Source organism: Euprymna scolopes, chromosome 21 (assembly GCF_053919585.1).
Source record: "Euprymna scolopes isolate OS-2025 chromosome 21, ASM5391958v1, whole genome shotgun sequence".
NCBI lineage: Eukaryota > Metazoa > Mollusca > Cephalopoda > Sepiida > Sepiolidae > Euprymna > Euprymna scolopes.
The window spans coordinates 101676641-101701969 of NC_136502.1; the positions used below are offsets into that span (position 1 = coordinate 101676641).

Consider the following 25329-nt stretch of genomic DNA (forward strand, 5'->3'; position numbering starts at 1 on the left):
CAATAAACTAACCCCTTCACAAAGAGAGAAGGCAAGGCCTGGGAGGGTGGACCTCCTAGAACTGCAGAGAACCAGCATTACACAACAATCAACAGGGAACCAGGTCATTACAGGAATGCTCTAATCTCTGCTGATTAAGGGAGCCGAGGATAAAAATCCCTGGACACTCCTCTCTAGAGAGGAATGTATCAGAGTTATTAACAATTTTACATGTCGGATCCACGTACATTAGCAACATAGAGATGCATATGCAGATCATGTAACTGAATGGCAATGAAACAAAAAAGACTGTTGAACATTCATAAGTGAAATTCGGTGGACAAGTCAGACAAAGATTGAAATGAACTATGACCAAACATGGTTGGATTGCAGAAAATCTTGTAGATTTTATTATTCCATGGATGCATTTTTGTGGAGGTCACCCTGTAATATGGATCACAATTTTTTTTTTTTTTCAGATCCATTCAAATAACATCTTTAGCTTTTTTTTGCTTGCAAATCTTTTCAGTTGTATTTTAAGACCTGGATTCTCATAAATGTCTGCTCAGCTTGACCGGAAATTGATGGAAACCGATGGAATATGCCGAGTGCTGATCCAGTTGATCAGCCAATCAAAAACGAGATACCAAACACAGTTAGCCAATTAGAAGCAAAGCCGACGATTTTTGATAAATTGTAAGAAAAAAATTAAGTTTTTTAATTCTAATCAGTCATAACAATGGAGCACAGAACAATGAGTTTTACCAGTCTAGATAAAATATTACAGACACCAGAGCAACCGTTACCCCCCCCCCCACAAAAAAATAAATAAATAACCACTGTGAAAGGTGCAATAGTGCTCTAGTTTTTAATCAGATAGAAAAAAATGTTTCTACTTTATACAAAAAATTAAAAAAATATTCATAAAACTTACAGTAGATTGTTTTTATTGTTTTTCCGCTTTTTTTTTTGTAATTAGTATCGGATAAATTTTTGCAATTTTCTGTTTCTTACCGTCTTTTAATTTGATAAGGTTTCCTAGTGTTTTTTATTTTAATCGGTGCTTGACAGCCCGCCCCCCCCCCACTTAATAATGAAAAAAAAATGTGTTTCTATTTATTTACACAAAAAAATAAAACAATATTTATTCATGAGGCTTACGGTAGGTTGTTATATTTAATTTGTTTTTCTGCTATGTTTTTTATTTTTTTTTTTTGGTAATTACTATCCGATAAATGTTGCTATTTTCTTTTTCCTAGCGTCTTTTAATTTGATCAATTTTTTTTTATTTTAATTGGCACTCAGCATATTCCAGCAGTTTATGTCAGCTTCTGGTCAAGCCCGAGTGGACATTTACGAGAATTCAGGTCTTCAAATTCAACAGTACCCAGTTTTTCTTACAAGATATTTTCATTACAATTTAATATTGCGATGCGGCCATTTTTAATTTTTGACTATTGAAGTCAAATTGCTTTACTAGTTTCGACATACACAATGATATGATTCAGTTAAACATTTAAGCAGTTGAAAATACATACACAAAATCATTGAGAGCCTCTAAAACCTATTGGTCAAGAGTCCCCATTTGGTCTAGATCCAGCCTTAATTCAAATCTCTTGGCTTGTTTGGACGAATACTGCATGACAGGGGAGGTGGTATAGTATTGGCTGAATTTGCCCAACCAGATCCCCAACGAGGTGTCATAGCGAAGGGCCGGGACCAATTGTAGTTATTTTCCCAGCTGGGAGTCATTGGTTGCAGGCAGGCAGACGTCATTCGAGTTGAGGGGATGTTCAATGGCTGGAGTCTGAAACTTGAATGCTGACCATCACGATTGTGACCAGGGCTCTCAAGGCGACCACTTGAATGTTGTGGGTTAGGGCTCTCCATGTTTATCTTGTCATTTGGTCTCTGTAGGTAGCCCTTTCCTCGGTTCATGTAGTTGTTGAACTGTTTGTCTGTAGGCAGCAAAAGACCCTGCCTGTGGGGGTCATTTGTGTTATTGAAACTGTTAGCGTTATTATGGTGCATGGTCATCTCAAGGAAATATTCATTTTGCGGGCACGTACTCTCATGGTTGATCAGGCTGGCCCGTTGCAAAAACTCCTTCCCGCAGTGCGGGCAGTTGAAGGGTTTCATGCCGACATGAACCCGTTCGTGGGTATCGACATAAGATTTTTGAGTAAATGTTTTCCCACAGAAGCGACAGATGAAAGGTTTTTCGCTGCCAGGTTCCTGTTCATGCTCTTTGAGGTTCGTCCGTTGGTTGTGGTCAAACAACTTTGGACATGAGTTGCAGTTGTAAGCTTTCTCTGTGCCGGAGTGGGTCCGCTCGTGGTTGTGCAGATTGGCTTTCTGGGAGAACGACTTCTGGCAGACATCGCACTTGAAGGGACGCTCGCCGGTGTGGATACGTTCGTGGTTGCTCAAGTTGACCCGCTGACTGAACGACTTCTGGCACACGTCGCAGGTAAATGGTTTGACTCCTGTGTGTATTCTCTCATGGTTGTGTAGATTGGCCTTCTGACTAAATGCCTTGTGGCACGTCTGGCAATGAAATGGCTTCTCACCAGTATGGATACGTTCGTGATTGGCAAGGTTAGCTTTCTGGCTGAACGTCTTGCCGCAGAACGGGCAGCTAAACGGTTTCTCTCCAGTATGAACCCGTTCGTGGTTATGCAAGTTCGCCTTTTGGCTAAACGCCTTGCTACACACCCCGCAGACAAACGGCTTTTCGCCAGTATGGACCCGCTCGTGCGAGATCAGATTCGCCCGTTGTGAGAACCCTCGGCCACAGAATGTGCAGCCGAATGGCTTCTCTCCGCTGTGCACTCTCTCATGGTTATTCAGATTAGCCTTCTGGCTAAAGGCCTTCTGGCAGATGCCGCACACAAAGGGACGCTCGCCAGTATGAGTTCGCTCATGGTTGCTGAGGTTGGCGCGCTGGCTGAACGACTTTTCACAGAATGCGCAACTAAAAGGTCTCTCCCCCGTATGGGTCCTCTCATGATTCTTCAGGTTTGCTTTCTGACTGAACGCCTTGTGACAAAACGAGCAAATAAACGGTCTCTCCCCACTATGGATACGTTCATGATTGTTCAAGTTCGCTTTCTGGCTGAACGCCTTACTACACACGTCACAATTAAATGGTTTTATCCCTCCACCATTCCCACCTCTGCTTCCCCCCCCATCTCCTCCTGTGTTGCTCTGGCTGCTGCTGCTGTGGCCACAGTCGGAGCCTCCACGGTTTCCATCTCCAGATTGGCACGCCATTGAATCGGACGGCCGCTTATTGTAAGGTTTCATAAAGTGGTCGTTGCTTTGGTGGTGGGTCTTCATGCAGAGATCGAACCCGTATGGAGGTTTTTCCCCCATGTGGGCAGCCCTCTCATAGTTTTTTAAGTGTTCGTTTGAAGGAAACGCTGGCTTGCCATAAAAATCAAAACTGAGTTGTTTACCCATTGGGTACATTGGCTGCATCGGAAACATTTTTCTTTTTTTTTTACAGACTAAATCGGCTCAACTAAAGAGTTCTTTTTTTTTTTTCTTTTTTTGTTCTTTCGCATTCAAAAATGCAGAATCTTCGTGTTTCATTAGTTAACCCTAACCCTGTTCTTGCTACAAAAGAAAGTGCCGCTAATTTCAGAAATTGGATTGCTAGGCTTCAAGAAGAACATCATTTCACAAGAATTGTAAATAAAAAAAAAAAAACAAATACTCGATTGAAAATTGGAAGTTCAAAGCTAAATTACTTTTCTTTCGGCTTTTCCTTCCTGAATTTTTTTTCTTTTTTTCTTTTTGGAGCGATTTTCGCATTTGTCCAAGATGACTTGCAATGTTTTCTTGAACACCTGAAAAGAAGAAAAAGAGTAAAATTAGTAAATAGAAAAAAAATTAAGGAGAAGTGACAGAATTTTATATCGAAATAAATGTAAATTTATAATCTAGCTATAACCCTTATACTCGAGCAGCTTTTGGCCTTGGCAAGCAGTAATCCATGAGGAAAACAAAAAAAATACAATTAACAAGATCAAAAAGAGAAGAATAAATGTATGCTCATTTTTTAAATGTTAAGTTTACATCTGGACTTTCTAGCACAAAAAATATGTAATTACTAGCAGGGTGACCTGACATTGCTCGGGATTTAAAGAGGATTGACAAATGTTCCACATGTCTAATACTTTTATTGTTATTGAAATCGGTGAAATTGCTCATTCGTTAATCAAATCAATTGATTGCCTGCTCTAGTAAGGAACTCACTGCTGTGCACTGGGAGGAAGCTTCACATGCCTCCCCGAAGTGATTTAGTCTACAATTCATTGTAGTCTACATTGCACTGTAGAGAACCTACTGTTGATTTTATGAAATTGCTTTTAATTTCATATAATGACTTGAATTAAGTTTAAAATGCAAAAGTCAAGTACAATGGTTCAATTATACTCTAAACAGAAGCGTTCATTTTGAACGCGCCTCTGTCTTATCAAAGAACCTACTGTTGATTTGATAGGCCAAGCCATTTTGCTTGTATGGTGATAAAACTTTTTGAATGTAATTATGTTGGTAGGCTGCATAAAAGTGTAAAATTTGACCAAAATTGGACTGTTTCTTCTTTAATCAGATTTCTTCAATTATCGATTTTTGATACTTATCAGAGGTATTCCGATACAAAACCTATCTAAAAACATTCCCAGGCACATAAGGTACATGTGTGTGAAATTTTTTAAAAATCGGCCCATTCATTTTGGAGTCTATACGGAACAAACTCACACACACACACAGAGATAAAGTGCCTTTTATATATAAGTAGAGAAAAGATAAAAGGAAATCGTTAACTACTCTTTACTTTTAAAAATAGACTGTTAACTATTCTGTACTTTCACCTAACAATTTTGTGGTTTTAGTCATCATGTCTCAGTATTGAATGTATACATGTTTTAGTCAAAACTCATGCTTCCCAATCCTCCCTTCTCTGAAAACAGACTTTTTTATCACAAAAAACAGAATTTTATATTGTGACAAATGTAAATTTAATATCTAACTGCATGTAACCTGTATGCAACACGACAAGTTGTTTGCCAGAAAGAGCTAATTGGTTTGTTGTGTGGACGTTTCTTGAACTGTTATTACATTCTGAGAACAGCAAACCAGCTCCCCAGGTGTTAGACACGATCAAAACGATAAGCAAATCCCCTTACATTAAAGGGTTGTTATGGCAACGGCTATAATTGACTGGCAGGTCTGGTCATCTTTACGGAAGCATTTCCATCGTCATTAATGGCAGGCATTAAATAGCAAAGACTGCTTCTCTGTTGCCGAAAATTGATGCTTGTATGATATATTCAATGCTGCATAGAATAAGCTTTCAATCTTTTTATTTAAAAATATAGATTTAAAAAAAAACAAAAAACGTAGATTTATTTTAACAGTGGAGGAGCATATTAAAACTGGCCTGATGTATGTGTCGCCAACTCATTCACAGCCAAAACGCTATCATCTGTCACGGACAGAATGCAACCTTCAACTGTTTTACAATACGATTCAATTCTCCTCTTTCTCCATTCAAAGAGAAAGAAAGGGAATGAGAGAGAGAGGGGGGGGGAAGAAGAATATTTGTTTCAAACGCACATGTTTTTCTTTTTTCAAATTCAGATGTCAGCATGCAAGGCTGACCTTTTGGCCACCTGGTGTCTCAAACGATTTTGACACAACCGAGTTTCGTAAGCGATTGTCAGTCAAACCTGGTTGATATATTCCGACATTTTGAACATCACAATACACTTGCATTACAAGTGCATGCTTACCCATGAGAGCAGATTTGGCATAAGGGTCCAAAATGTGGGGACACCAGGGCTCTCCTGAAAGGGTTTCTCAACCACTGTGCCATATTTATACTCGAGTAGCTTTTGGCCTTGGAAAGTGTTAATCCATTAGGAAAACAAAAAAGTAATTAATAAGATTGAATGTATACTCATGTTTTATATGTTATATTTGCATACAGTCTTTCAGGACAACACATGAAATTACTTGTAATACATATGCAATACAAATGTAGTGCACTGTAATATGTAATGTATTGTAATGCACTGTAATATGTAATGTATTGTAATACATTGTAATATGTAATGTATTGTAATGTACTGTAATAGTTAATGTATTGTAATACATTGTAATATGTAATGTATTGTAATACATTGCAATATGTAATGTATTGTAATGCACTGTAATATGTAATGTATTTTAATACATTGTAATATGCAATGTATTGTAATACATTGTAATATGTAACATCTTGTAATGCACTGTAATATGTAATGTATTTTAATACATTGTAATATGTAACGTCTTGTAATGCACTGTAATATGTAATGTATTGTAATGCACTGTAATATGAAATGTATTGTAATGCACTGTAATAGTTAATATATTGTAATACATTGTAATATGTAATGTATTCTAATACATTGTAATATGTAATGCCTTGTAATGCACTGTAATATGTAATGTATTGTAATGCACTGTAATATGTAATGTATTGTAATGCACTGTAATATGTAATGTATTTTAATGCACTGTAATATGTAATGTATTGTAATGCACTGTAATATGTAATGTACTCTAATACACTGTAATATGTAATGTATTGTAATACATTGTAATATGTAATGTATTGTAATGCATTGTAATATGTAATGGATTGTAATACATTGTAATATGTAATGGATTGTAATACATTGTAATATGTAATGTATTGTAATACATTGTAATATGTAATGTATTATAATACATTGTAATATGTAATGTATTATAATACATTGTAATATGTAATGTATTATAATACATTGTAATATGTAATGTATTTTAATACATTGTAATATGTAATGTATTGTAATACATTGTAATATGTAATGTATTGTAATACATTGTAATATGTAATGTATTCTAATACTTTGTAATATGTAATGTATTGTTATACATTGTAATATGTAATGTATTTTAATACTTTGTAAGATGTAATGCATTGTAATACATTGTAATATGTAATGTATTCTAATACATTGTAATACATTGTAATATCTAATGCATTGTAATGCATTGTAATATGTAATATCTTGTAATAACTTGGAATATGTAATATCTTGTAATACATTGTAATATGTAAGGTATTGTAATACATTGTAATATGTAATGTATTGTAATACATTGTAATATGTAATGCATTGCAATACATTGTAATATGTAATGTATTGAAATACATTGTAATATGTAATGTATTGCAATACATTGTAATATGTAATGTATTGTAATACATTGTAATAGTTAATGTATTGTAATACATTGTAATATTTATGTATTGTAATACATTGTAATATTTAATGTATTGCAATACATTGTAATATGTAATGTATTGTAATAGACTGTAATATGTAATTATTTGTAATTAATGATAAAAAGAAATTGTTAACTATTCTTTACTTTACGGTAAGTTTGGGAAAAGGAGCTATAAATAAAAAACAAGACAAAATACTGTTAGAAACTCGCTCAATATATGTTACCGTGACATAGGCTGACATATATTCGGTAGGTTTTTAACAGTATTTTGACTGTTTTTTTTTTTTAATTTATAACTCCTTTTCCCAAACTTACCGTCTCCGAGAGAGAGTCGGCCGCCATTTTGAATTTTCCAATACATCGGTAAACACTATGTTTTTCGAGCTGAATAAACATGTTACATTAAATATAAACACTAAAAACATATCCAGTTGGGTAGAAAAGTAACTTATATTGCCTTTGATAACATTTATTTGTTCTATATTTGTTTTGTGACAACTTTTTCGAATCTATGTGTACAGTAAAACCCATTAGTCCTTAACCTTAAAAAATAAAGCTTCTTTTTTAAACGTTTTCATTTAATGAAAATATCATTGGTTCATTGGTTTTCTCTTACTAGTTGTGTAAAAACAACATTTTGTATTATTGATGTTATCAACTTTGTTTAAAATTCCTCTACAACTGTAGTCGTATTTTCATTTCTTGTAATATTAAAAACTAGATGTTGGTGTTATTAATATAAGCTTTGTTTAGTAAAAAAAAAAAAAAAAAGAAAAAAAAAGAAGAAAGCTGCTGCAGTCAGGTTTTTTTTTTTTTTCATATTTTCATCTTTGTTTTATTAAAAAGTTTTGTTTGAAAAAAAAAAGAAGAAAATTCCTATCGTCGCATTTAAGTCCTAAAAAAATGTAGAAAAAAGTTGCCACAGTTTACAACTATCGTCACATTTTCATTTTTTTAATGTTAAAAACAAGATGTTGGTGTTATCAATGCTATAAGCTTTGTTACAGTTGTTGGTTGGTTGGTTGGTTGGTTGTTTTTGTTTTACGGCATATCAACCCTTTTCGGGTTATTTAATGCCGAATCCAAAGATTTTGAAGAAAAATTTTTTTAATAGAATATATTTGTTGTTTCCACGTCGGTTTCTATTTAACCCATAGTTGGGACCCTAACAGGTACTACCACTCCGGGTCAGAGTGGACCTGGGAGCAATGATAATTAAAGGGTGGCTCCACATTCCCCAAAGCCCACAAGCTGGGGCCTCACCATCGGATATAGTTTAAGGTCATATCCAGGACCCCCACTGAGGGACTTTTACTCTCTGCAGGGGGGCAGTCGGCGTATTCTAATGCCCCACCGACAGGGCCAGCTTTGTTACAGTAAAAAAAAAAAAAAAAAGTCGCCGCAGCTTTAAAAGTTTCATCCTTGTTTTATTAAAGATTTTCATTCTTTGTATTTTTTAAGGTTAAAGACAATTTTTTTTTTTATCTTACCATAACATCTACTTTTTAATATAAAAAAAAAAAATGTTTTCATCAAATGAAAATATTGTTTTGGCTTTTTGGTTTTCTCTTAATAGTCGCGTACGGACTAAACATTTTGTATTATTATTTTATTTTTATTTTTTTATTGGTTATAAGGGTGGGTGAAAGACGGGTAGGGGCGAATTATTTTTATTTTTAATTTTTGGTTTTCTTTACTCTTTTGTTTCCCAATCTTTCGTCTGCTAAAATTTTAATCACGTGATTACGGTGCAGCCTCAATAAAATAAACCATTCATTCAAGTGCCGTTTGTTATGGATTTAGCTGAATACGATATTAAAAATCACTTCTTGTTCCTTTTGGTTTGTCTTATTTGAATTGAATTGATATATTGCAAAGAAGTAAACAAACGAACAAAAGTCTCAAAAAAAAAAAAAAAAAAATACAATAAATGTTACCATGATGACTAATAAAAGTTTATTTTCGACCTGCATGCCTCATTAGTTCTTACTTATTTTTTTTTTTTTAGAAATAATTACACAACACTTTAAATTTAAATCAATTTATTCAAACGGTACTTTGGAAAAGAAATATGTAAAATAAAGTGCTTATGCACTTATGTTACCGTGCTATTTTTTTAATAGTAGATTAAAGTTAAATTCAAGTTTTACAATATTTTATTGTTTATTAAATAGTTAGGTGAAAGTACAGAATAGTTACAATACACCCGCTAGTTCAGTAACATAAGTACATGCAACTGAAAATAAAATGTGTTTTTTTTATAATTAAAAATTTAAATCATGAATTTTTTCAAACGGTCCTTTCTCGCTAAGTCAATCCCCCCTACAAAAAATCTATATAATAAAATGATTATGTATATATAAATTCAAGTTTTACAATATTTTCTTTTGTTTATGAATTTATTAGGTAAAAGTCTAAAAGTACAGAATAGTTACAAAAACACCCGCCAACCTGGTAACATAAGTGCACAAGTACCAATAAAGTGATTTTTAATATCGTATTCAGCTAAATCCATAGCAAACGGCACTTGACTAAATGGTTTATTTTATTGAGGCTACACTGTAATCACGTGATTAAAATTTTAGCAGACTAAAAATTGGGAGACAAAAGAGTAAGGAATTTCTAACATTCCATTATAAAAACCGATATCGTCCAACATTAGAAATATCTTAACTACAATATTAAAATTCGATACCTTAACAGTTGCACACAAAGAGTAAAATTACTAGAAGCCATACTTATAAAAAAACTACAATACAGTATAATAATAGATGCATGTATTCGTATTATTTAGATTCATCGGACTACTGTTCTCATCTTGAGTGTGATTTTCACAACGTTTCGGTCGATGTAACCTTCGACCTTCTTCAGGTGTATCTTGTTGAACTCGGGAATGTTTCTGTCAAACTCGGGAATTTGGACGCAATTTCAAGCGGAACCCTTTATTTACTTCATGGGGGTAGCATGCTCTTGTTCCATCAGCCATGGTTGGATAGAGGTCCTAAGTAATTTGCAATTGTACTTTTCGGTCACCCACACTGAGGATTTAACCTTTAACCTCCAATATCACTTTTTACAATTGATTTTTCCAAGTGCTTTAACCACTGTGCCAAATTCCCGAGTTCGACAGAAACATTCTCGAGTTCAACAAGATACAAATGGAAAAGGTTGGAGATTACATTGAAAATGACACTCAAGATCAGAACAGTAGTCCGATGAATCCAAATAATATGAATACACACATCTATTATTATACTGAAGCTAAATCCACTAACATTTATTTTCTTACATATTTTGGCTCCAACATAGTTCCTATATATTTTAATGTCACAAAATACACAACTCTCCTTTCTTTAGTCTCCATTCTTCTATTTGTTTTTCCTACTGATATATGCTTAACTATTTTTTTATTTCATTTCTAAACTAAATGTTCTTCAGTCGATCTTCGTTTTTATCTATGCATTTGCATAATGCTGGCTTTTCTCGTCCTCTGGTGAGAAGAACTTAGCTTCAAAATGTCATGGCCTAAATAGGTTCATTTTCATTTCAACTTCTTTATTAATTTGATGATATAATAAAGTTTTATGTAACTTACATTTCTCATCTTATACTTATTATATGAATTGCTCCTTTTAATCGTGTAGAGATTTTACTATCTTGAGAGGCCTGCTTTGCTTATTGTTATTGGTTATCTCTTCATCAGGTTCATTTATTATGCATACATATATACATACATATATATATATATATATATATATATATATATATATATATATATATGCATACATATACATTAAAAAACAGAGACAATTCTCTTATATATTTTGTGGCATTGTCCCTGTTCTTTAATCATTAGAGTAAAAATGCTGCCCAAGCATCCTTATATATATATATATATATATATATATATAAGCAAAGAGTTAATAAAACATGTTAAAAACACTTTAACAAGAGTTAAAAACATATTATGTAATTTCCAATAAAAAGGATACACAAAAGAAATGGATTGTCCTTAATCCACAAAGTTTCAAAAGAAATACTTACCTTCTCATCAGAGGGGAGGAATTAGCAAAATGTGAAATCAGAGTTTGCTTATAAAGTATTCAATGAAACTGCAAGTGAGCTAGAGAGCATGCATATATATATATATATATATATATATATATATATGTATATATATATATACACATGCAGGTTAATCATTTACTTGAAATATAATAGGTTTGTATATACCAGTCGTAATGGGTTAAAAAATCTTTCTCATAAATAAAGTTTTTTATAATGAAAAAGATCCTTTTTTGTAAATTTAGAAAAAATTCCAAGCTGAATGAATGGCTTTTTATTGGGTCCCATATGCAGAATTATTATACTACACTATATATATATATATATATATGTATATATATATATATATATATATATATATATATATATAGTGTAGTATAGTGTAGTATAATAATAGTTTTTTTATATTTAAATTTCATTCAGAAAAATATGATTTTTCAAAACAAAAAATTTATTAATTGAACAAAAAATACAATTCAAAGTAATTTTCTTAATCCATGGATTTTTTATGTAAGCTCAGCTCCTTTATATATAAATCTTATTTTGTTTTATCTAGTATATTGAGCAATTCTTATTGACTGTGATATATCTTATATAAAAATATTACCTCGTAAAAATATTTTGTAAGACTTTATACCATAATAATCCGTGATCTGTGATCCATTTCATTATTCTGATACACACACACACACACACACACACACACACACATATATATATATGTATGAATATACATATGAATGTATGTATGTATGTATATACATATGTATGTATATGTCAGGCCATGTCATATGCTACTGGTACCATGTAACCCAGTACTACCTGCCTCATGGTCGGGTCACCGGCGACTAAACTGGTTCCCCCACCAGACTTGTTTGGTGAGGAGGGCGGCTAGTCTCCCTGAAGGATTAAAAAAAGGGCAAATGAACTCTTTTTCTGGGTCAACGGCCAACTAGCACCGTGCATATTTGTGTGTGTGTATATGTGTATTGGGGTAGAGAGGGCTCCCGTAAGCCGTGGTGAAGGCAACCTTTCTAGGAGAAGCAAATCTCTGATTTAAAAAACCATAAAGCGGAAGACCAGTACCCGCATTAAGCTGGTCTGCAGTTTAATTTGTTGCTGGCTATCTTGCTCTTGCTTGTTGCTGGATCTCAACATTTTGAATCGAGAGAGAGACTTAGCTGTCGTACGAAGCTAAGACTCTTTAACATCATATTTGTATAGATACTCCCTTAGACATTTGGGCTCCTGGATTTTAAATGTCTGAGGGAGTGGCACTCGTCTGACAAGACGTTGCAATCATCATGTATATATGTATACATATGTATGTATATACATGTATATGTATAAATATATATACTTATATGTATATATGCATATATATATGTATGTATATACATACATATATGTATACATATATATATACATATGTATATGTATACATATGTATAGTAGTTTGTATGTGGAACAAAATATTTTTGTCAACAACCAGAGACTTGCCATGGTTGACACATTTGTGTATTTGGGTAGTACTCTCGCCAGAGATGGAACCCTGGATGCTGAGGTCAACTACAGGATACAGCGTGCCACTAAGACTTTTGGTGGCTTACAGAAGCGAATATGGTCTGACAGGGTTATAACTATTCATACAAAGATCAGTGACTATCAATCTTGTATTTTACCATCCCTGCTTTATGCTTCTGAGGCCTGGACAACTTATGGTAGACACATAAAAGTCATGGAGAGAGTGCACCAGACATTCCTGAGACACATTCTGGGCATCAAGTGGAGCACTTTTATACCTGATATGGATGTTCTCATGCGGGCTGACGTACCTTGTATCGAGAAGTTGATTATACGCAAGCAGATTAGGTGGGCTGGACATCTGACAAGGATGGACGACGATAGATTGCCAAAGCGCCTATGCTATGGTGAAATTACACAAGGAAAGCGTCCACAACATAAAATGAGGAAACGCTTTAAGGATAACATTAAAGATAATCTTAAAGCTCTTGGTATTGACGTGTTCAGTTGGGAGAGTGCTTCCAATGATCGTAAAAAGTGGCGCTCCTTGGTCTATTATGGCTGTGATAGTTTTGAGAAGAAAAAATATGAGCATGCAAAAATGAAGCGTGATATCCGGAAGAAAAATCTGTAAGATATATCAGGTCCGTCGGAGGATTTCATGCAGAACCACACCTGTGATTTATGCGGTAAAATGACTTTATCCGGAGCTGGCCTAGCTAGCCACAAGCGTTCACATAGAGATCAATCTTTCTTTGATGGGGTAAACTTTACAGGGCACAGATGTTCTGTTTGCTTTGTGGTCTGTAAATCGAGTGGAGGCCTGAAGCATCATATGAGCGTCCAAAGTAGAGTAGCACCAGTTGGCATCCCTCAATCTCAGCTTAAGTGTGACCTTTGCAACAAACTGTGTAAGAGCAGGGATGGTCTGAAGAGCCACCTTCGTTCCCACAGAAAATAGGAATTGATGCATCTTGATAACATCTCCACATGTATATATGTATATGTGTATATAATATATATAAAAAAAAAGATATTTCAAAAATACATGAAAATGAATGAGTAATCAACAATAAAGCAAGGGAAAGATGGTCTTCTGTCAAGAAGTGACAATCACCACCATCACCATATATGTATACATATGTATGTATATACTTGTATATGTATACATATATATACTTGTATGTATACATGCATATATATATATATACATACATACGTATATATGTATACATGCATATGTATATACATACGTATATATGTATACATGCATATATATATATATATGTATGTATATATGCATATATATATGTATGTATGTATATACATACGTATATATGCATATATATATGTATGTATGTATATACATACGTATATATGTATATATGCATATATATATGTATGTATATACATACGTATATATGTATACATGCATATATATATATATATATGTATGTATGTATATACATACGTATATATGTATACATGCATATATATATGTATGTATGTATATACATACATGCATATATATATGTATGTATGTATATACATACGTATATATGTATACATGCATATATATATATATGTATATACATACGTATGTATATACATACATGCATATATATGTATGTATGTATATACATACGTATATATGTATACATGCATATATATATATATGTATATACATACGTATATATATGTATACATGCATATATATATATATGCATATACATACGTATATATATGTATACATGCATATATATATATATATGTATATACATACGTATATATATGTATACATGCATATATATATATATGTATATACATACGTATATATGTATACATGCATATATATATATATGTATATACATACGTATATATGTATACATGCATATATATATATATGTATATACATACGTATATATGTATACATATGTATGTATATACATGTATATGTATACATATATATACTTATACGTATACATGTACATACATGTATATGTATACATATATATACTTATACGTATACATGTATATACATGTATATGTATACATATATATACTTATATGTATACATGCATATATATATGTATATATGTATACATATGTATATATATATATATATATATATATATATATATATATATATATATACATACATATACTTTTATACAGCTGTATTAAGTGAATTTAAAAGGAATTGGGTTAATTTACTTTTTACAAAAATATTCTCTTAAGACTTATATATACCTATTAGGTCTATAAAAACACATAGTTCCACTGAACTCTTCATAAATGCAATAAGGATTCCTCACATAAAACTACCCTTACACACACATTTGGGATATGCTCAGGTGTTGAGGGGACTTGTTGTCACTTGCATTCCAGCAGATATGGTTCTGCTGGTGTGAAAACACTACAATAAGAATATAAAATCTCTAATTGGATTCACTTATCATTCGCAATAATAACAATATATATATATATATATATATATATATATATATATATATATATATATATATGCAATTTAAAAAAAAATTTTTTATTTAATAAACCTTTTTAAATTTCTCAAAACGTACACTAAAGTTCCAAAAAAGTAGCAAACATAGTAAAATGAAAGAAAATTTATTCCGTTGAAAATTTTTACTTATTTCTTTAAAAAAATATCTGAATTGTGTAAAAAAAAAAAAAATGCATGTATTATTTAAAGTAGTTGTAGCTCTGAGAGGGTGAAAGAGAGAGTGAGGAGGGAGAAAATTGTTTTTTCTGCATTCTTATTCGACAGGTTGCCTCCCCTACACATTAACTCTTGGCATATTTAATTGTTTACAATAAATTCCGCATTCTTAATTAGTTCACAAATTAATCTATTTTCAATATTTCCAGTTGGAACGTGTTTTATTGAAATTAAAGCTGTTTTTTATTGAATAAAAAGCTTTCTATAATTGGCACTGCAGTTCTTAACTCCGCTGCTAGAGAAGGGTTAAGCGACAGGGGAGATCACCCACATAAAACCTTATAGAAAAAAAAATTTAAGCCCCCCTCAGCTTCATTGGAGCATAATAACGGCTATATATTCGAAATAATCGCTTCTCACACAAATCTGACTTGCTGAATCTCTTTTTCCTGGTTCTATTGACCAACATTTGAAATAATTATTAACTAAAACCGTATAAAAAACGAGAAATTTGAGGTTAAAGAGAGTCGATTTTGAACCTACTCCGACAGGTACGCTCACACACACGCCACACGACCAGATCTTACATCCCAGTGGTCAGCAAAAATAGGTGAAAACGGCCCCTAAACTGGACCCGAGAAGTCGATCGGGGTCGCAGATGACCGATAGGGAAATTAAAAATCCTACCTTGCGTAAAATATTTGCATTTGAAAGGCAGCACTTTAAAACCATGTAGACAAGAAACAGGGCCGGTGTCGAGTTGTATATTCCCTTTTGAAGATATATTCCTGCATCGCACTTGTTTTTTGCTAAAAAAACATCTTCGCGTTCGTCGGTGTTCTTTCTAGACAATGGCCTTTCTGTCTCCCGTCTATTTTTTACCCGCTCGGCCTGTTTTTTGTCAAAAATGGTGCCTTTTAAACCCGCTTTGGCGCCTTTCAAAAACCAGACTGTCGAGGGTAGATTTTCTGACAATCGTTTTTTAAAAAAATCTTTTAACAAAGAAATATTTATATTTTTTACGAAATTGGAAGTTCCGATAGTGTTTTTTAAAATTTATTTATCCGTGATTGTTTTTTGGAAAACTTATTGGTTTGGTGTTTGGTCCGAAGTTTTGGTTTAATTTCGTTTTATTTGGTCGAGTCTTGAGATTTTGTCTGCCATTACGTTTGGGGGTGACTTTTTTTTTTTTTTTTTTTTTGTAAATATGATTTCTTGTGTTTGTTTATATATATTTGGTTGATAAAAGAATTAGGTATTGTTTTAAAGCAATACTTATGTCTTATACTTAACTCTTTAAGAATCATTTTATATGACAATACTTTTTTTCTTATCTATTCTTAATGCTTTTCTTCGATTGCTTTTTTTTTTTTTACTTAGCTATTTCTTACATTTGTTTTTGTTTTTTAGTTGTTTCTCAAACAATACTCATTTTATTTTCAATTCCAACGATGAATGCAAAACAGTTACAAAACAAAAGACAAAAATTGTCAAGTTTTTAAATTTTATTTAACTTTTATAATTGGAAATCGAGTTCGTGTTTGAATTTGCAACATTGCGATAGTTAAAAAAAAATCCTATGGACCAAAGAAACTGTCTATGAAAAAGGTTAGCAGACGATATAAAAATGTCCGTTCAAAAAAGTTAAATAAAAAAATATATATAAAAGAATTTTCTAATTGATATTTTTGTAGACTACCACTTTCAGTTAAATCACTTCCCCCTCCTCCTCAAAAATGAAATTCTACTTTTTTAGACGAATACGTGTGAATGGAAAGAAAAAAAATTATTTTAGAATTGGCAGCAGTTTGGCATATAAATCTAACATAAAAGGATCCCCATTTTCCAGGTTATTATAGCGTTTTAGGACAATTAACCATTTTACTATGGGAGACAAATTATATGCTTTTATTTATTTTTATTTTTTTTATTTTTTTATAAAAGTAGGTATATTTTTATAAGCGATAACGTGTGGTTTTCCAACCTCGTCACTCGGATTTAGGATCGGCGATGTTTTTTTTAGTATTTTTTAGTTTAGTTTACAGCCATTAAAAAAGTTAGAATGGTTCGGAGATATGTGATCATTTTGCGTCAAATTTATATATGAAATTGATCCTACACTCTAAATTCTAATACAATTGTTGGTGCTAGTGCACTTACTGATCCGCGCTATTTTTTACATCGTATTTCCAAGTTTAATTAAAGTTTTATTTTATTTTTTTATTCAATTGTAAGGTTAAAGTATAGAATAGTTACAAAACACCCCCCTCCCCATGTTAAGAATGGCTTTTTAAATAATAACATTATTCCAGCATGGATCAATAAGTCCAATTGTTTTTGTTTTCTATTTTTCTTTTCTTTTTTTTTTTTTAAGTTTTTCGTAGTGTCATCTCTATAGAAAGTAGAATCACAAAATACCGATAAAAATAAATGCCACAGTGAAATATATTGAGTAAATTTCTATTAGTATTTCGTTTTATTTTTGAGTTTTGAACGATTAGTCTTAAGATGACAGTCTCGTGTCTCTATCTTGTCGGTTTAACTTGCTTTTCAAACTTAATAAACGCTTTAAAATAAGTTACAACACCAAAAACTTATCCAGGTAGGTAGAAGAGTAATTTATCTTTCCTTTGATAACATTTATCGATATATATATATATTCCCCACTCTTTATCTGTGCCTAAATCAAAATGTAGATTCCATGAACAAACCTTCTTTCTTAGAAGTGCACGCCTGTGGAACTCTCTTCCGTTTGCCTGTTTCCCACCTGACTACAACTTGGATGTCTTCAAGTTCAACATAAACAAATTCCTGATGAACCGCCCCCTTAAGTAAGACACTTTATCAAATCTCCAATACTAACGATTACTACGATACTATCCCATTGATTATTGTACATGCAATAACCCTTATCCCCGAATGGCTTTCGGGCCTTGATAAGTGGTGACCTCCATGTAAAAAAAAAAATATATATATATATTTTCAATTTTTGGTCTACAGACTTGAAACTAGATGTATAGAGGATTTGAACCTGTGGAACAAATTTGATTTCGTCTTTAGCCAGTAAAAACAGTTTCTAAGGTGTGAAAACTGAAAAAAACATTGGCAGGTATAAGTCAACTAAACATGTTATTTCTATGCATGTGCAAATATACATTCATATCTTTAATAACATTATTTTTATTTTTTTAAGTTTTTATATGTGTATGGGTAGGTGTGTCAGAATTTTGGGGGAATTTTGACACCCTTAACACAGAACTGCGAATAAAATATACAAAACTCATAATTTCTCTTTTTAAAGTGGTTTGTTCAATTTCTTTATAAAATATACTTCCAAAGTAAACTCTTAAAGTTTTTTGAAAAATAATAGAAATATTATTTTTTTTATTTTTAAAAAACAGTATTTACAAAGTGCTTGCGCATGCTCATGCAGCCATTTTTTTCTACATAAAATGAATTGAATTTTACGAGTTAAATTTTTTTCAATTTAAAAATCTATCAAAATTTTTCTATTGGTTCAATTTTTACAATTTTTGCAGGTTTAATGTGAAATTATATGCTCTTTCCAATAAACCGAATATAATATTCTAGAAAAACATTGTTATTTTTAAATTTACCCCCCCCATTTTGAAATGTCTATTAAAATGAAAATAATTAATTTTCTCACCTTAAATTTATATATCACAAATTGAAGATAAAAGATCAATAAATAAAATAATCTAATTTAAAACAAAAAAGAATAGTTTTGTGCAAATTTACCTGTAAAGTCAAAAGTTTAAAACTTTTTTTTTCAAAAACCACGTTGATTTTTTTAAATGAAACCTCACATTTTAAAAATTTTGTCCTGAAAAGACTGAATACCTACAACAATTTTTTCTTCTTCATTCAATGTGTTTTTTTTGTTGTTTTTATTTTTTTTAGATTTAAAAAAAAAAAATCACTCAATAATGAAGAATTAAAATATATTAAATCTAAAACTCATTTATTTCTTTAAGAGAAAAAAAAAAATGGAAAATCGGTAGAGTGGAATTTTTTTCAACGGCAAAAACTGATGAGTGAAATATGATCATTTTTAAAGTTATGATGGCCCATATTTACTAACTTTTGTTTATAGCCAGTAATAGAAAGGGAGATTAATTATGGCGCTTACCAGCTACCGAAGTTTTCAATTCGAAGAAAGGTAGACGTTTGTCTCTCCTTTATTTCAGTCGTGAACATTTGATATCAAGGATGTAGTACTGTTGCCACATCTGGGCAGGAGCTGCTAGAAAGGACTTATCCTGCCTTAATAGAGTTCAAAATAGACTTCGTAGCCTCGTAGGGGATGTCCTTTTCTCTTCCCTGCAACCTCTTTCTCATAGAAGAGATGTTGCGAGTTTGTCTCTGCTTTATCGCTATTTTCATGGCAAGTGCTCAGCTGAGCTCCAATCTATGGTCCCCCCCTCGCCAAACTTTCACAAGAAACACCCGTCTAGCAGTAAACACTATCACTAATTTCCCCCACTCTTTATCTCTGCCTAAACCTAAGCATAGATTCCATGAACAAAGCATCTTCCTTAGAACTGCACGCCTGTGGAATTATCTTCCATTTTCCTGCTTTCCAGCTGACTGCAATATGATTGTCTTTAAGTCTAACGTAAACAAGTTTTTGATGAACCGTTCCATATAAGTTAACAAATTTACCGAATTTCCATTTGTAACGATTACTATATTGTCCAATTTCTACTGCACACTCTTTAACCCTTATCCTCGAGAGGCCTCTTGTCTTTGATAAGTGGTGATGCCTATGTAAAAAAAAAATCAGAATTTTTTAATCCTTGCTTAAAAAAGTATTTTATTTAAAAAGGACATGGAATATAAAATATAAATATGGATAAATTCTTAACAATGAAGAATGGAAGTTCTCATTGATTAGTATTTTTTATAGGTAAGTGATTTTTGGAATTTATATATATATTATATTCAAAGTAAGTTAAAATTTGTTGACTTTCTTGAAATCTATTTTAAAGAAAACCGATTTCAAAAAACAAATATTGCATATTTTGCTATTAAACCTGTTATTTTAAAATTTAGTCTTTGCTCCTTTTATTGAAAAAAAAATAGGGTTTGAATTACATTTTTCAAGTAATTATAAGCTTCGAAAGATAGTAAGTCTAATTATTCAAGTTTTTATCACACATTAAAAATGGTGATTTCTGACACTGCTAGTGATTCTAGCTGATGCCACCCAAGTTATATATACTTTTTAAACTTTTGAAATTACTACTATATACAATATCACTACCACTACAATAAGGTGTCAAAAATGATCCAGGTCATCAACACCTATCCTGAAGCAGAATTGCCAGGTCAGAGAATACTCAGAATTGTTGAGATTACTCTGGTGCCCAATTCAACTGAAGATGTGTCTCCCCTTCGACAATTCCAGCTGCTCTCCAAGTGAATCAGATGTGGTTCATCATCCCCCTCACTTAATCCTGAATAATATGCCCAAATTTGCCTACATTTTTATATATAGTGTCCTGGCAGGCCAGCTTCAGTTTTGTTGCTTAGGGATTTTTTTGCTTGGTTGTCTATTCATTGGCCTTGCCAGGCCACTAATATATGTGTGTGTGTGTGTGTGTGTGTAAAAATATTTGCTGATTAGTTTTCAAGGGAGGTAATTTAAATTAAACTAACTAGAAAGATATACAAAGCATAAACAAGAGTTTAGAAAGAGGAGATGACCCTCTTCCCCCTCCCTCCCTCTCTCTCTATCTATCTCTCTCTCTCTCAAACGAGTTTAGAAAGAGGAGAAGATTACCCTCTTCCCCCTCCCTCTCTCTCTCTCTCTCTCAAACAAGATTTAGAAAGAGGAGAAGATAACCCTCTTCCCCCTCCCCCTCTCTCTCTCTCAAACAAAAGTTTAGAAAGAGGAGAAGATGACCCCTCTCTCTCTCTCTCTCTCTCTCTCTCTCTCTCTCGTTATCAACACCAGAGAGAGAAAGATCATGACTCTCATGTTGTCAACTGTGATGTCACATTATTTTTATTTTCACAATTCAATAAAAAAAATTTAAGTTACGAAAAATTGATTTCCTCTTCTTTTCATTTTTTGACGTATTTAAAAGATAAATAAATTTTCATCCAAATTACCAAAATTTGAACACCTATTTATATGAATTAATGTGAAAGTTAACTTTTTTTTAATGTTATTTCACCCCAAACAAGATAACAATGCCACTTTTTTGTACGGGGGGAGGGGGGGAGACCAAATTTACAGGAATACTACTTAGGGAGTTGGGTAGCGAGATGTCTGTTCACATGACACTTGAACTTCTGCATATTAGTACAGTCAGGAAAAGAGGAACCCAAGAAGGAATTCCAAAGTCTGGCAGTTCCAGGGAAGAAGCTATTAGAGTAGAAGGCTTTATGACGGCTAAGGATCTCTACAGTGTAGGGGTGGGATTTTGCTGTTTGATGGGTTTGTCAGGAGTATCTGTGCTGAGGAGGTTCAATGGCTTCCAGTTTGTTAGAGAATATTCCATTAAAATACTTGAAAAACAGACACAGAGATGCCATATTTCATTGATGGGACAGATGTTGGAGTTTGATTGCTAGTGAAGGACCTATTAGGTTGGCGATTCTTTTTTGAACCCTATCTAGGAGCGAGAGACTATTGGCAGATGTACCAGCTCAGATGTGGCAACAATACTCCATGTATGGGTGAATAGTGGCTTTGTAAAGGTACAGGATACTCTTAGATGTGAGTACCCTTCTAGCATGGTAAAGAGACCCCACCTTCTTTGCAGCAGCATTGGCAATGTCCTCAATGTGTTTGTTCCAAGTTTTTGTCTTGTGTTTACAACAAACCTCTTGTAACATGGCTGTGGTAACTGTTAAACAGTGTTGTTACACTTCAAACCTCTCGGACCCACACGCTGTCTGGCACCGTCACAAGGAAACAAACAAATAAAAGAGGAAAGAAATAAAAATCTGACTTGGCACCATTTTTAAGTGCAAATGAAATGCATTTATTTGTGCTTATTCCAAAACAACGCATTTGATTATCTTGTAAAAAATCTTTTCACACAAACATGTACTTTTTTAAAAGTCTTTCTCCTCGCCATTAGTTAGCCCTTTTTTGCCCTCGACTTCATACATCCATCTTGCCCGGTACACAACTTGCTTCTCTCCTTGACCATGTGATGTATTTTTTTCTCCTTTTCTTGTGATGAAGTCTCATGCATACTTGCTAAATTGCATACATGCTTTAACAGCTGCTGATAATATTTTCACTAGCCAGCTATCCTTCGGCTGCTGCTGATTTTCTCATTTTCAGCCCATATGCACTCTGTTATATAATGAATGAATTGTTTGTTTTGATTACAAGTAACAGACTCATTGAAGTGTTGGTGAGCTGCCCCAAAAAATAATTATTGCTTATAAAGGGTGTATTTTTTAGAGGCACCGGTTTTTAAATTAAAATAAATCGCAGAAAAATATCTTTATTGTACAAATATGTGGTTTATTCAAAAAATTGATTTTTGACATTTATAATTTAAATGCAATTTCGGGCATGTAGCCGCTTGGCTTGCACATATATGGCACAATCTAGAGGTCTAATTTTCATAAACTCTATGCATTAAATTAGACTGTATTTCGGCAATACAACATCAAATTTTGTTTTCCACATGGTCTATTATGTCTGGTTTATCAATGTAGACATGGACTTTACAGATCTTCAGAGAAAATAATCTAACAAAATTAAATCGCACAAATGATGTGACCAGTTTACTGGTCCATTTTGTGAAATTTATTCATCAAATATTTCTCTGAGTAAATTGATTGTATCATTTTCAATTTGTAAATGCTGCTCTGGAGTCAGTCTCTTTATAATGAATTGCTAAACCAAGCTGAACTCAAAATAACCGATAGTTACTAAATCTGCAATTAAAGAAAATAGAGTTGTAAATTTAACCTTTGCTGCCTCTAAAAATACATCCTATACATAACAGATCTAAATCTCAAGGTTAGTTGATTTGCATATTGCTTTGCAAAGGAAATTTCATTAATTAGCTATTCTTTTCATTTTCAAATTTGATCTTTATTTTGATATAAATATATCAAATAGTTTTGCTTGGAAATACTGCTTTATTTTGTTTGTAAACAAACGTTTGTGTTCAAATATTCCTTTCTGGCCTTTTTTTTTTTTTTTTAGAAGGACTAACTTTTCAGCAAGTTGCGATCCATTTCTAAATTGTAAGGTAAAAAGAAAAAAAAAAGAGTCTCCCCTTCCTTATACACATATCCTGAATTGTAAGCCATTTTTAGTTTAAGAAGAGATTTCGCTGGGTAGTTATTCAATACAAGTCCTGGAGATGACGAGTTCTCAGTGGACAGCTGTTATGTACGGGTTCCGGTCTTTATAATTTTGTAGCCAAAGAACAAAAGATCTTTCTTTTGTTGATACGAAAAAAAATATGTGCAAGATTGCTAAAAGATTTAATTTTTATGGAGCAATTCTGGTTTCTGATTGATTGATAGGAGAATGTGAATTAATTTGATTCGTCAGTTCCTAGCAGCAACGTTTATAAATAGAATCTCCCAACTCTGAGGGACCATATCCCTATTACTCATGGTGGGGATGAGTCTCCTTGAAGTTTTAACGGCTTGGAAACTGGATAGAGTACTCGTCAAGGATCTGTTCTTAACACTCAGCATGACAGGTGTGGGGCCAGGAACCAGCCCAGTACCTGTCGGACTGAGGTAAACCACTTGGGTATTACTCAGGAGGTCCACCCTCCCAGGCCTTGCCACCCGGCTTTCAGGTGGGGTAAGTTTATTGCTTGTCGCCTGAGACGCCCCGACTCGGGAATGCTGACAAGGATACTCAAGCAAGTTTTGTAACTGTAAGAGTGCCTCTCCTTTAGAGGAGCTTGCTTAGATCCCTATTTTCTGACCTTGTGTCACTGTGCTGTGGTGGGCAGCAAGCAAATATCTACCCTCATTATGAGACAAAATAATTGCAACAACATATATGCGCTATCGCGCAGGCGGATTGGTTCCTTCTTTCTTTTCATTTCTTCTTTCTTTTTATTTCTTTACGGTCATATTTAAAAGATTAATAAGAATGCGTCTGGTAAGTAGATATTTATTTGCTTCCCCACAAGAGCAAATTAGGCACAAGACCGTTTTTTAACGTGGAGAGAGGGGGGAAAGGGGGGGGGGCTGTTATTGACAATTGGTATGAAGGGTTTCTCCTACATCGACCAAAACTGATTGCTACAAGAGCAATGGTCTGATATGTGAGGCTGCTTCGCGCATTACTTTGATTGCAGTATCTGCTCGAACAGATCCTACACTTTGCTCCTCGCGCGAAGACCAATACCCAGAGCCAGGTAAGTATGAATGCGTCCGGTAAGTATCGAAAATCGATAAGTGAATAAAATTCGGTACTTATGTATTTTACTGTTGTTTTTTTTTTTTGTGTGTGTGTAATGATATTTATATTAAAAACCTTTTTTCTATTTATTTAAAAAGAAAATAAAACTTAGTTATATAATGGATCGTGGAATTGCATTCATCTGCAAAAGATCTAGATAATTTGCATATTCTTTTAAATTATTTTAATTAATTCCCTATTAGTTTTTTCGGTTTTATTATGGGATGATCATCTTTAGTTAACTATTACGTGTAATTATATTCATGCAGATATTCTACATGGTTTATATTTGTGTAATATTTGCATAAAAAGGTTATAGTAAACACAA

General features: G+C 32.8%; 2 protein-coding genes across 3 annotated transcripts in view; one reads left to right on the forward strand and one right to left on the reverse strand.

Moving 5' to 3' along the window:
* LOC145242874 (uncharacterized) overlaps positions 1-16766 on the reverse strand; it is a 107946-nt gene extending 91180 nt beyond the window's left edge. Inside the window, exons 1-2 of the mRNA XM_080105987.1 lie at positions 16265-16766; positions 1583-3830 (exon numbers count right to left, since the gene is read on the reverse strand). Of these exons, the coding sequence (XP_079962113.1) occupies positions 1583-3468 (1886 nt within the window). The 5' untranslated portion in view covers positions 3469-3830; positions 16265-16766. The remainder of the gene's footprint in view (positions 1-1582; positions 3831-16264) is intronic.
* LOC145242637 (uncharacterized) overlaps positions 1-25329 on the forward strand; it is a 131903-nt gene that overhangs the window by 70230 nt on the left and 36344 nt on the right. The window lies entirely within an intron of this gene.